This window comes from Glycine max, chromosome 5, assembly GCF_000004515.6.
Source record: "Glycine max cultivar Williams 82 chromosome 5, Glycine_max_v4.0, whole genome shotgun sequence".
Taxonomy (NCBI): Eukaryota; Viridiplantae; Streptophyta; class Magnoliopsida; order Fabales; family Fabaceae; genus Glycine; species Glycine max.
The window spans coordinates 41,865,663-41,879,603 of NC_038241.2; the positions used below are offsets into that span (position 1 = coordinate 41,865,663).

At 32.4% G+C, this 13,941-nt stretch overlaps 2 protein-coding genes across 2 annotated transcripts; one reads left to right on the forward strand and one right to left on the reverse strand.

Annotated features, from left to right (window-relative positions):
* Nucleotides 1-1,582: 1,582 nt before the first annotated feature.
* LOC100782816 (peroxisome biogenesis protein 3-2) lies at nucleotides 1,583-7,889 on the reverse strand. The gene is made up of 7 exons (XM_003525152.4): nucleotides 7,597-7,889; nucleotides 7,163-7,324; nucleotides 6,816-7,012; nucleotides 6,601-6,731; nucleotides 3,623-3,750; nucleotides 2,787-3,008; nucleotides 1,583-2,128 (listed from the first exon to the last, which is right to left on the reverse strand). The coding sequence occupies exons 1-7, from the start codon at nucleotides 7,608-7,610 to the stop codon at nucleotides 1,873-1,875; spliced, it is 1,110 nt and encodes a 369-aa protein (XP_003525200.1). The 5' UTR covers nucleotides 7,611-7,889; the 3' UTR covers nucleotides 1,583-1,872.
* Nucleotides 7,890-11,466: 3,577 nt separating this feature from the next.
* LOC547868 (G beta-like protein) lies at nucleotides 11,467-12,961 on the forward strand. Its single transcript, NM_001248440.2, is given in 2 exon segments — nucleotides 11,467-12,342; nucleotides 12,859-12,961. Coding segments are annotated over 2 exon segments (978 nt in total). The 3' UTR covers nucleotide 12,961.
* The last annotated feature ends 980 nt before the right edge of the window (nucleotides 12,962-13,941 follow it).

Here is a 13,941-nt window from a genome sequence, read left to right on the forward strand (position 1 = left end):
TAAATAATTAACTCAATTTCAACCTGATGCACTCATTTAGTTCAAAGTTGTCTCTCATATTCACACACAAACACTACTCCCCCACGCTAACATGCGCACAAGATTGTCTCAAACTGATGCACATTGTCCCATCTCCAAGTTTGAAATTTGCACCAAAATGTTTCCAACTTCCATAAATTTTGTTCAAATTTTGCATGATTTAGTATTAGAACCAGGTCCCATGGAGCCTAATATACAACAACTATATTTAATAAAATTCATAAATCTAATACACAAGTAGTTTACATAGTTAAATCAATAACACATCAATTCAATATGTTAACTGAATCAATAATCAGTTCAATTCTAATAAGATTAGGTTAAGCACAAGTACAAGCATATACATATACATTAACAATAATGTGTGCATTAAAAAATTTGAATCGTTACTTAAGAAGATTGAGTCCAATATTACTTGAACCAATGACTTATTGATAAATATTATTTTTTTAATAAAAATTATTATTTTAAAAAACTAAAAATCAATCGTAAAAAGTTCATGATTGTTAAAAGAAATCAAATAATACAAAATAATTTTTATTGATTTATCCCATGGCCAATACGAATTTTCGATAACACCTAATTTTATGCAAAATATATTTTCTCCCGCAGTGCTATCTTTGCAGGAAAACAAATAAATAAAAGGGAAGATAACAGAGAATGAAGAGCAGTAAAAACCAAATAGAGAGAATGAAGAATTGAAGCAAGATGATAGAGAAAAAAAAGAAGAGATAGAGTACTGTAAGAAAAGGTAGCTGCAGATGATCCAAATCCAGTTTTTTGCCGGAAAACAAAAAAGTATTGTCAAAAAACAAATACAAAGAACAATTATACGACAATTTTGTTTATTTCCTTAGAATTTTCCTTCAAATATTACGATTGTCCATTTGTCCTACTCCTCCCATTTTTAAATTTATCTATCTTCTCAATTAATTCATTCACTGTGAATCCCAAAATAATTATCTGATGATTATTATTAGTGTCTATCAAGTACTAAAATAAGATTGTCACTTTTTATTAGATGTTAAAATTAAACTAATCTAAAGAAACTAGTTACATCGTAATCTCGTATTAAGTCGCGAATACATCGTTCATTTATGCCAGTTGTCGCAGCTATTGTTTCAATGCCGTTAAACGAAAACATCATTTAACTTTATATATATATATATATATATATATATATATATAGATTGATTGATTTTAGACTTTAGCCCAGATATACCAGAAACCAGTCTCTTATAATAAAAGGCAAAAATGGCATTTTTAGGGGAACATACAATTTTAGTTTCCTCTTCGTTATAACTTTTAGTGTGGTCTTGGCATCAAACGAGTTATCCCTGTTTTTCTTTTTGTGACAGTTAATCCCTCTATTACTATACCTAATTTTCCCCTGCATTTTCATATGTTCCCAAATACTAAAAGCTTATTTCAAAATATTGGACACCATTGAACAACTCTTGCATATCTCATCATGATGTAGAATCTACAAGAGCAAACACTAGCACTGTTAGAACATTTGAAAGGCAATCTGACAAGCACGACATGAATAAAGTAAATAGATGAGATGAAAAAGTCATTTCCCGTGTACAGCACTGATAATGAACCAAACTGTAGTCCGGTTCCACCAAATGCCACGTTTGAGCCAAAGTGGGAGCATTATGCATCACTAATCACTAATTACAACAAATGGGAAATGTCATATTGAAAAGATGAAAGCTAACAATTTAGCACCTATATCTCTCTTTTGAACCTCGTCTAATTTTTTGTACACTGCCCGATGCCTTTCATGCAATAAATTTAATCTCTTTGGTTGGAAACATAAATAATTAATCACTACTCATGTGGCATATTTGCATAGAGGAGAGTGAAAAAAAGTTCAACCTCCTGTATATTTTTAATGATTTGGATGAACTGATTTTTGCTGGGTTCTCCGAGGAGCAAAGGACACATCTGTGCAACTTGAGGCAACACTCTGGCCAGCGGCATGCCCTCAGCTACACTTCCTCCACTAAATTTAGTCCTCATAAGCTCCACCAGTGTATCCACCACTGCTTTCAGAGATATCTCTACAATGCTTCCAAATTCAGCACTGCAAAACAAAGGAGGAATAATTCTTCATTTATTTGCAATATTTATGAAACTCAACTCAATAATGAAATAGTTCAGCCATCCTTTGGCAACAATACGTCTAATCTCAAGAAATTCTAGAAACACACTCTTTTTAACACATTATCTATTATTGGCTGAATTTTATTGAAAATCACAATTTTGTTTATCACACTTCTCATTTGATGAACTCTACTTATGGTTTTGTGATTTGCAATAAATTTTTAATCATTAATAGGTTGTTAGAGAGTATATTGTTAGCGATATTCTAATCTCAAATAAGGAATGCTATATATAGAAATTTTTTATACAAAATTGCTTCACACAAACGCTTGTTTAATTGAATGGGACAAGGAATTACATTACATCAAATGAGGATCCTAACCATATAAAAGACTTTATGTGATTGATTAATGTAATATTGTAATGCAGATCCTACTTGTTTTATATAAATTTATGTAAAATTTCCTGTACAGTTAAGATTTGCTTCTCAAATATTTTTTCAGCATGTCAACTAGCGCATCAGTCATCCCTCACATTACAGGTAAAGAGTGTTCATGGACATGGTTGTCACAAGTCTATTGAGTTTCCAGGAATATGTATTAACCAATGCATCAAAAAGACAAAAACAAAATATTTACCTTGATAATACTGCCCGTGCTTCAATCATAAGTTGTTCAAATTCAGTCACGTCAAATGGTACCGGGTCATCACTGCCAGAGGTTGTGGAATACGGTCTAACATCTTCAGGTATCATATACTTTATCCAGGAATTTGGAGTCCCCATGCTCATGAAGGTGTTGAGTATCTGCATGATAGTTTCATGAAGCGTTGTGCTGTTGAAGAAAGTACTCAACTGCTTTCTGCACATCGAAATTATCTATAACCAATTTAAAACGAGTCTTGATCATTAATCTATAATATATTTTTGATTCAATAAAGAATGTCAATACTTCCAAGTTCCAACTCAATGATTACCTTTAATGGTTGACCTTGACCACCCTCTATTCACACACAATGAGATTAAGTGAGGCACAATTTTTGGTGAACTATTTGATTATATATTAACTGCTAACTTCTACAGTAGGCTGCCTAAGGGTTGCATTAATGTGTTAATGTTGCTAAACTTTGATTTTCATCAAGTTCATTAACAATTCATGTAGGTATTTAATAACAATATTGATGGTTAAACTGAAAGCAAATGAAAACTCTGGGTCTCGATTCAGAAACTTAATCAAGAACAGATTCAAAGCTTGAGAAGTTTTAATACATAGACTTAGCTACTGACAATTCTTATGCCCGTTGATAGAAAAATAAATTCCTATCCTACAGCCTCAACTACTCACAATCAAGATTGTTCTATATCTTGTAGAAAAAAGTTAAAAGTTAATGTTTATATATCTGAGACAAGATTTATAATGATTGATAGATTCAATTCACAAATTGTTGATCATCAAATTAATGAAAGAAACATCACCCTTTGAGAACTTCTTTTGTTGCTGCTTCCATATCAGAAATCAAGGCAGGCATACCATGCTGAGAGAGAAAATCAACACTATCTAGAAATTTCTTCTGGTCCTCCCTATCGACCACATCTCCACTTTCCTGCATATACAGAAACAGTTAAGAAAAGAAAGTTACTTTCAGTTATAATGAGGCATGTCATATGTCAATTTGATAAAAGGTATATTTAAATAGAAGTTGAATTATGACTCTTTTGCTGTGATTAAAAGTAGATCGTAAAGACAATAACACATTCCCCAAAGAATTTGACAGGAAAGATTTGAAATTCTGATTTACCCTGAGATTTAATCCATGTGTACTGTTGTTTAAATCAAATAAGCAAAAGCCTCAATTTTAACAACAGAACCTTTGTCCAAAAAAAAAAAAAAACAGAACATAGTTCCAAATCCCTCTCTTCCCCCTTCATCCCAAAAATAAGTTCATCATTCAAATACAATCTTAAGATAACAAAAGAAAACCCCCAGCACAAAAAGAAAATAAAAATAAACAAAAAAAGATGAGACCCTATGAGGCTATGAAGCATGGAAACTGGATTTGACATCAACACAGCTAATGTAAAAAATGTAGAGCATTATATTTATATCAAATAAAGTTAAATGTAATTATATAAGCAACATAACAAAAGATGTCAAATAATAATTAAAATTTGTATGTTCTTGTATATGCATATGATAATGAGGCTCAGAAAAGCACACCGAGAGTCCTAATTTTTTAATATTTTATACTACATTTTAAACTGAATTTTTCAATGTTAAAAATATTTAATTTTTTTTATAGTACTAGTATCCTCAAGGGAATGAGGAGTATCCAACATGTGTCCTATAAGTGTTAGGCGGAGGTGTCTGTTGGGGAATTCGAGCGAAGTAAACACTGGAGAGATTTACATTAATGAGCCATGAGCAATCACATAAGAAAATTTGACACCACACTTTAACCTAAAACCTTAAGACTCAGGTTTATGGGTCTTCTCCTTACTTATATAGTGTTCAACTTTTTCAATTCTACTTGATGTGGGATTTCACCTCACACTTGTCTCTAATAGTGTCAATGCTACAAACGTGTCTAACACTCCAACACCTCAAGTTATAGAAGTGTCTATGCTTCATATACCTTTCAATATATTCACTAATAATTGGTTTCTATATCTCAGCTGCCTAACCATTTTTTTTTCTGAACTGTGATCAATTATCCAAGCCACAAGTTACACAAATAGTAAACAAAACATATGATAACTGTGAAATTTGAGTTAATTTGATAGTCAATTTTACCTAAGAATGATTGCAATTTCTTCACTTTACTGTTATTTTTAATGAGATAATGAAGAAATTAATATCTTTGTTATTTTTTATCAACAAAAGTCAAAAAAAGAAGATTTCAAGTGCTTTAGAGGAAAATTGATGTAAAAACTGGAAGAAAAAATCTTGAAGAAAAGTTGGAAGAATTGGACATAAGCTAGGCTTACCGCACACCCTCGCTTAGCGCACAGGCCAGGCTTAGTGCACACTTTCACTTAGCGGGCAAGCTCAGGCTTAGCGCGAAGAAGGTCCACGAAAAAGTCCAAAGGTGCGCTTAGCGCAACATTTAGTGCTAAGCGCATAACCACCTCGCTGAGCCCAGAAGATACGCGCTTAGCACGAAGTCACCGTGAACAAGTAAGCTACCTTTGATCTATAAAAGGAGGAGGAAGCACAAGGGGAAGACACGTGGAGTCTCAAAGCTCTCTATCGAAGATATTCGCCTAAGCATCTCTAATAGGGAAAACCTTTTTTCGATGTCCATTATCCCCTTCTCAAAGCTCTCCATCCCTCTTTTTCTATCCACCTCAACCCCTAAAGTGTAAAGTCTCTCATTGCAATGAGAGACTAAACCCTATTGTTGGGAGTCTAGCAACCAAATGCCCTATGTAATATTTCCATACTATCTATTTAATGCAATGCTAATTTTTATTATTTTTTTCCTGTGTTTTATTGGATGGCCTGATCATCCTTGTATTAGTTTTAAGGATTATACATTGGGAAATGATAAGAAGACATCTAAACAATTCATTGCTAGGGATAGAGTGATTTTGTTTTGTCTCTGCATACATCTTCATACTTCATGCAATTTACTATTCTATCTTTGCAATGTGATTTGGGTGAGAGATTCTTCATCATAAGGGATCAGGGTTGAGTGTCTTAGTAGATGTGGGATGAAAATTGAAAAAGCATTAAATAGATAAAAACATTAATATTGCATCAAGGATAGTTAGGCATGCTAAGCCCCAACACATTTTAAAGTCTGAATCTTTAAGCATTATTATCTTTATCTTCTACATTTCTTATATTTTATCCTAATCTCTTATCTCTTTAAATTTTTATCTTATTTCCTAATCTTCTATTTTAAATTTCTTATCCTTCTTATCCCTTACTTTCTTTAAATTTTACATTTAAATTTCTTATCTCTTGATTATAAATTGGATTTGCATCGATCTAATTATAAACAAAGTTCATGTGGATTCGACACTCGGACTTTTAAATACTTTATTACTTGAGATAATTTGATGTACTTGTCAATGAGTTAACAATGTACTACCTTATACTCACAAAAATCACTAATCATGTTAACTCAATTTTGGATATGATAAACGGGTAATATTGTGTTGTGTCATAAAAAAATTTCATTTCTCACTCATTCTCTTAGCAAACAGACAGACAGAAATCAATAATTCCATCACCACAAACCCCTCTGAAAATCCAAAATGCCCTAAAACCATGCCTTCTGTTGGATAACATCTAGATATTATAGGTGATACAACATATCCTTTAACAGAGAATGATATGGGTTCCTTCATACTACTTATATGCCAAAAGCATCCTAACAACAGTCAACGGCAATATTCAGTAAGAGCAATATTCGTGTACAAAAAGAAAGAAGAAAGACAGTTATTCTTACTACTGAATCAGAGATTCCAAGGCTTCGTGCTGTATCAATGTATAAATGCCTTCCTAGTATATTGACTTGAACTTTTGTATATAAGCTAAGCATTGTTGTAGCCCATACTGACAATGTCATTCTTGTAAAACCTAGGGAAAAACAAATTGCACAGGTTAATTAACACCACAAAGCTATAGGTATAATAAATGTGGAATCCAATACCAGATTCATACTTAGAATTTTGAGTCTACTCCATAAATCTAGTTTCTCTGATTGGGTTAAGGTGTTTGGTTGACCCTTTCCTTGTATTAACCTTTCAAGAAGGTGAGAAAGATCCAACTCTTCTGTGATCCGACAACTTAACTCGTGCATAGCATGCGGCAATGTTACATCAGACATCCTCTGAATATTCTCAAAGTGAGCTTGCATCCTATCATTATCAATTAAAAATAAAAAGCATGCCATCAGCATTTCTTCTCTATAAAAAGGAGGTTAGAAATTCATGATGAAAAAAAAACTATCTGTGTAATAATCTATATAAAAAAAAAATGAAACACTTAAGTTAGGTATTTCACTAAACTGAGCCTTCATAAGCTCCTCAGTTTCCCTCTGAACTGCGAGTTCTCTTTCAAGTTCCTGAACCCCATGCCTGTGAGCACCGTAGAGCTTATACAAAAGATACCCACTTCCTAAAACACCAACAGTGACGAAAACCTTCCTCCTATGCCGCCTCCAAAAATCCCTAAAACACAGTAATCAAAATAGTTAAAAAAGAAGCCTCCAAAATAATGCAGGAAAGCATAGAGGACAATAACGAAGATGCAAACAATTAAAGACACGCTCAACATTTTGGTCACAATTGAATAACAAAAAACAAGCCAAGTTTACAAATTTCAGTCACAATAATCAAATTGTGCATCAAACATTAAGCAAGGAGCTAGAAATGTTGTTGAGAGAGAATGAATTAAAGAGGCAGACCCAGATAAAGGATTGCATCAAAGGCAGATACTTTACCTCACAGAAAGCATTCTGAAGATACTATGAAGAACGAAAATCAGTGATAATCTATGGCAAGGCCCAAAACTCAGGGTAGAGGGGAGCAATGGAATTAAGAAAGTGATTAAGAAGGAAGAAGCATGGGAATATAATAGAAGGATTAAAAATGCAGAAAAGCAAGTAGGTGGGTGGGTGGGTGGTCTTGGGTTTGGGGCATAGATACTGAGACAAAGAAATGGAGGAAGTGACTTGGGCGAGGGTGCTAGGTAGCTAGCTCAGCCTCGAGCACTCAGAAATGAATCAGGGGAATGGGGTCGGAAAGAATCAAAACATTAAATATTAAATTCAAATGGTTAGTTAATTTTTTTTTCTTTTAAAAAATGGTCAGTTTTAGTATTACGGTAAAATATAAAAGGAAACTAGACGCAAAAGGTGAATAAAAAAGTTCAACAATATTTTTTTATCAAAAAATATTAATTTTTTTTATCAAACATAAAAATAAGTAGCAAGAATCTTTGTTAATATCATATGATATGATTCTATTTTTAATCACACTGTAACGACGAAGGCTTCTTTAATTCTTTGAGAAGATAAAAAATATCTTTAATAAACTTTGTATTCTTTAAATTAGTTATAAGGCTAATTATTAGTCATGGTATTGTCATACATATCGTTTTTTTTCAAAGATGATATGATATTATTATTGATACAGGGAACAATAATTGATGCAATAATATTATATAATGATATTAAAATTAAATACAGATTTTTTTAATTAAAAATAAAATATGTTTTAAGTACATATAAAATTTGTTTTTTATCTTCTAGTTTTTTTTATTTGTATTTTAAATTATGTATTGTACAAGATAAATATTTAATTTTCATAACAAATAAATTTTTTAATATAAATTTACATAGAACAATTTAAATTTAAATAAAATAATTTTTAACCATTGAAAATTATGTTAAAAGTTATTAAAATTAAATTTAGGGATAAAGATACAAATAATACTCTCCTCTATTTCCTTAAAATTAAATCTATAAAATATTATTTCGCATAAATGTTTTCTTACCCATGTTTTTCACAAAATTGTTCATAAGAGGTCACAATCTAACTTTTTTGAAGTTGAAAAAAAAAAGTCTTAATGATAAAAAATACCACATTACTCTTATCATTTAATGTGATAAATAATTAAAGCTTTTAGGGGATTTCTATCATGTGAAAATCTTTTATTCTCAAAACATATATAAATATTTAAAAATAAAAATTATGATCAATCAAATAAATTTTAGTTATTCTTAAAAGTGCGTTTATTTTACAAATAAATTGTTTAGTCCTGAAAATACGGGATGGGGGAAATTTATCCTATTTATCTATATGTGTAAGTCATAATTTCATATTTGAGTAATATTTAATCCCGACGGAGGGGTATAAAATATTTATTTTCATGGGACAAAAATTATTCTTGGTGAATAAAAATACACGCATACTCTGCTTAGTACTCGCAATCCTATAACCCTCTTAATGCTAAATTTATGCACATTTTTTGGTAAAATATAATATTGGGTAAAACAATGATGAGGCCGCAATGGGTTGTAGTGATATTTTGTCTGACACTATTTTTTGGGACTTTTGTTTAGGTTGTTACATTTGTATGTTTTTTTTTTACCATTTTTTTGAAATTACCAAATAGGAATACTTTTTGAATCAATTCTCATCATAAAAGTGGTTACGACTTTGCAAACAAAAGTTATAAATCGTCAAAGGATTTCAATTTTAGAAGATATGGCTTTGTAGCTAGAAGTCATATGGAGATTTATGACTTTTTTATGACTTACCCCTAATCAGAATTAATTCAAAAAGTGTCCTCATTCGGTAATTTTGAGAAGAAAAAAATTCCCAAATAATAAGAAAAACCCATTTGTACCTACTTTGGACACATTTGAATATTTGTTTAACAAACTTTAACAATAAGGATATTTTAGTAATTGCAATATATTTATAAGAAAAAAATGTCAAACAAATACATGTCCTAATTTTTAAGAGCATATGAAAAATATTCCCAACCATTTTTAATAGGTAACCAAACATAGTTTTATAATATACTTGGGAATAATATTCTCATGTTTTATTCCCGGGACAAAAAATATTACCACTGAAACAAACATTCATTGAGTAAGTATTTGGTAGGGGAAAAGCTTTGAGAATTATGATTCTTGAAAATCATGAATTTTGGGAATCATTTTCTTAGGAATGGATAAAAAAATTTGGTTGGTCATTAGAATCTAAAGGGAATGTTTGATAGGGAAAGTTTTTCAAGCCCAAGAATCATCAGGATTCTTTAGATAAGTTTTATAAGAATAAAAAATTATATTTTTATCAATTATTTTAATCATTTATCACATTATATAATTTAATAAAATATAACATGATATTTTTGTTATAGTAAAAGAAAAGTTAAACTAAAAAAAAAAAGATTTTTACCTCCCTCCACGGGAAAGATTTCATGGGAAATTAATTGAAAAACATTATCTCAAAACATCAAATAATGTTATTGTTCTAAAATGTATATCAAACACAAGAGACTAAGTTTTTCAAATTATGATTCTTGGGAAACAAAAAACTTATTTCATACCAAAAGTTCTCTAAGATAAATGGTTTATAAATCAAAGGGTTATACCATATTTTTATCACATTAAGATGATATTTTTGCTATAATAAAAGAAAAATAAGATTTCCACCTCCTCCCATAGAAAAGTTTTTGTGAAAAAACTCATTAAAAAATATTATTGGGAAATCTTCTTTCCTAGGTATGCTATTCTTATAAATTTGATATCAAACATGAAAGACTAAGTTTTCCAACTTAAAATTCTTGAAAAACTAAAGATTTATTCTCTATCAAACGTCCCCTAAGTTTCTTGATAATCTTAGTTTTTTAATATTCAATATCTATTTTTAAAAATAACATTGTCAGGAAATAATGTTTTTTAGATAGGTTTTCATAAAATTGTTTCTATGGATAATAAAAATTCCAGGTTACTTTTACTGAATTATTTAATATGATAAATAATTAAAATAATTAGTAAAAATATCATGTTATTTTGTAATTTTCAGTAAATTCATGTAAATATTAACAAAAATATTTATAACCTGTAAAAAAAATTTATTTATCACTATAAATCATAATTTTCAAAACATAATTTTCAGACATGAAAAGGGTTATATATAGTTTATTGATTGAAAGCAAAAAAGTGAAAAACTTCTAATGCACAAAACATATATATGGTTTATTGACAATAATACTACTATAAATTTATATATGCATATGTATACTTCAATTTTTTTTTTTTATACCATGATACTGATATGGAGTAGCATCAGTTTTACTAATGATATTGAGATACTTGATTAACTATCTTTAATAGATTTTTTCCTCTAATCACACTTTAGTTCAGCTACAAAGGTTGAACCGAAATGTGTTCCATGATCACTGGAATCAACAACTCTTTGTTATATGTACACTTCAATTTAAAATATTTATTTATTTATTTTTTAACATAAATTAATTTTTTTATATGTTAACAATAGTTTTAGCAATTGTTGTAGGGAAGGAATATCTTCATTGCAAGATTGGGCTTCTCGTAAATTTGGGCCTAATCTAGAAAACTTAAACGACACCACTCTTGAGAGAAAACAAAAAGAAACGACGCATTTACACAGACTTGTTGTTGTTGTTGTTACCCATTGATTCCCAAAACCCTAATTGAAGTTCTCTCCTCCACACTATATATTGCTTGTTTTGAGTGAGTCTATCCCTTAAAGGCTCTCTCTTGCAGTCGCAGAGGAAAACCCTAGCTAGTAGTCTCAGTTCGTTTGAGAGAGAAAAAATGGCAGAGGGTCTCGTTCTCCGCGGAACCATGCGCGCCCACACCGACGTCGTGACGGCGATTGCCACTCCCATCGACAACTCCGACATGATCGTGACGGCGTCGCGCGACAAATCCATCATTCTCTGGCACCTCACCAAGGAGGACAAGACCTACGGTGTCCCCCGCCGCCGCCTCACCGGACATTCTCACTTCGTCCAGGACGTCGTCCTCTCATCCGACGGTCAGTTCGCCCTCTCCGGCTCCTGGGACGGCGAGCTCCGCCTCTGGGACCTCGCGGCTGGCACCTCTGCCCGCCGCTTCGTTGGCCACACCAAGGACGTGCTCTCCGTGGCGTTCTCCATCGACAACCGTCAGATCGTGTCGGCCTCTCGTGACCGCACGATCAAGCTGTGGAACACCCTGGGTGAGTGCAAGTACACAATCCAAGATGGCGATGCGCATTCGGATTGGGTAAGTTGCGTCCGTTTCAGCCCTAGCACTCTTCAGCCAACCATTGTTTCTGCTTCATGGGACAGGACCGTTAAGGTTTGGAACCTGACCAACTGCAAGCTGAGGAACACCCTTGCTGGACACAATGGGTATGTGAATACTGTTGCTGTTTCCCCTGATGGCTCTCTCTGTGCCAGTGGTGGCAAAGATGGGGTTATTCTTCTGTGGGATTTGGCTGAGGGTAAGCGTCTTTACTCTCTCGATGCTGGCTCAATCATCCATGCACTCTGCTTCAGCCCCAACAGGTACTGGCTCTGCGCCGCCACCGAGCAGAGCATCAAGATCTGGGATTTGGAGAGCAAGAGTATCGTTGAGGATTTGAAGGTTGACCTCAAGACTGAGGCTGATGCCACCTCCGGTGGTGGTAACGCCAACAAGAAGAAGGTATATTCTGTTCAATTATAATTTTTGTTATCGATTTCAAGTTTTTACTGTATATGCTCTGATTTATTATGCTCTTATGGTTAAAGTTATCTTTTAATTTGAATTGATGTGTTTCCTTAAAATTTGTTTGCTCTTCAATCTGCTGTTGATTATTTGATAATTTGGTCATTAGTTTAGGTCTTGTTGAATTATGAATTGGATGCTTGCATTGTAGTTTTGCTAATTGTTTTTGTTTATTTTCCGGTGCAAATCTTGTTTGCGAAAGAGGGCTTGGTTAACTGTCTCTTCTGTTTGAGGAGGAAGTTATATGCCTTTTGTCATTGAAATTTTAATATTTCCCCTCTAATTGGATTGTCATTGTTACAAACTCTTCCATTGGATTGTCATTGCTACAAACTCTTCGTCGTGATTTGTTGTACTTATATGTTGGTCATAGCAATTATAGAATTTCCCTGGCTTTATTCAATATGTTGCTTGACTTTTGTGTTGTGTTTGTCTGCTATCACTACCTTGCAGGTTATTTATTGCACAAGTTTGAACTGGAGTGCGGATGGAAGCACTTTGTTTAGTGGCTATACCGATGGTGTGGTCAGAGTTTGGGCTATTGGACGTTATTAGGTTAAGCTTTTTAGTGTTTTCAGATGCGAATCTGTTTTTGAGTTTTGGGACAAAGTTAGTTACTGCTTTACTGTAGAATTGATTTTTATGTTGAAGACCGTGGCACTGAGGCCTTTTATTTATTTTTAAAACGTTCGTTTTGGTTATTTACTTGTTACATGGATATTTCAACATCTTTGTTTTTCTCCGGTTACCAATATTATCTTTACTTCAGAATATGGTTGAGATATAATCTCAATTAAGAAAGTGGCTCAGTTGTTTATTCTCGTTCTTTGAAGGTTGACATGTCACTTTTTACCCGTAAGGGTGTCATTCATAACTTCTTTTCATTTTTTCCTATCAAGTATGCGTTTTAGCTCCGCGTTAATTAAACGCTCAAAATCAGTCTCTCTCTTTTTGTCTTTGATTATTTAACCTTCTTGCTCAAGCTCTAATTTCAAGCAACGTTGTTAATAAACTGAGGTCCATCCTAATTTAGTCTGTGTAGCCTTCTGTTTCTCAAGATTATGGTTGTGCTTTTTCTGGTATTTTAGTGTTTATGCTGTTCAGCTTCCTCGTGTTTATTTCTATAATGAGATATTATATAGCTTCGTTATGCTAATTGACCATGCTTTTAGTTTTGTTTAAAGATGGGATTACCCTTGCAGTGTGTGATCTAGGTATAAATCTGGTCAATACACCAATTTAGCTGTCGTTTCACTTAGAATTGTTAATTTAAGGGTTGTCAATGACAGGATTATTTGCACTGGATTTTCGTGTTTATTGGGTTACAAATCTAATTGTGAGGGTTTCATGGAAGTCTTTTACTTTTTACATTTCCAATCTCATTTTTATTCCCTCGTTCGAACGCAATGCGAATGATTTCCGAATTAAGTTGCTATTACTTGTGCACTCAAAATTAAAATTTGGGCCTTCGGCTTACTTTATAACATTTTGTAAATTGCTAAAAAAGAAATTATTTACATAAAAATTCTGATATTA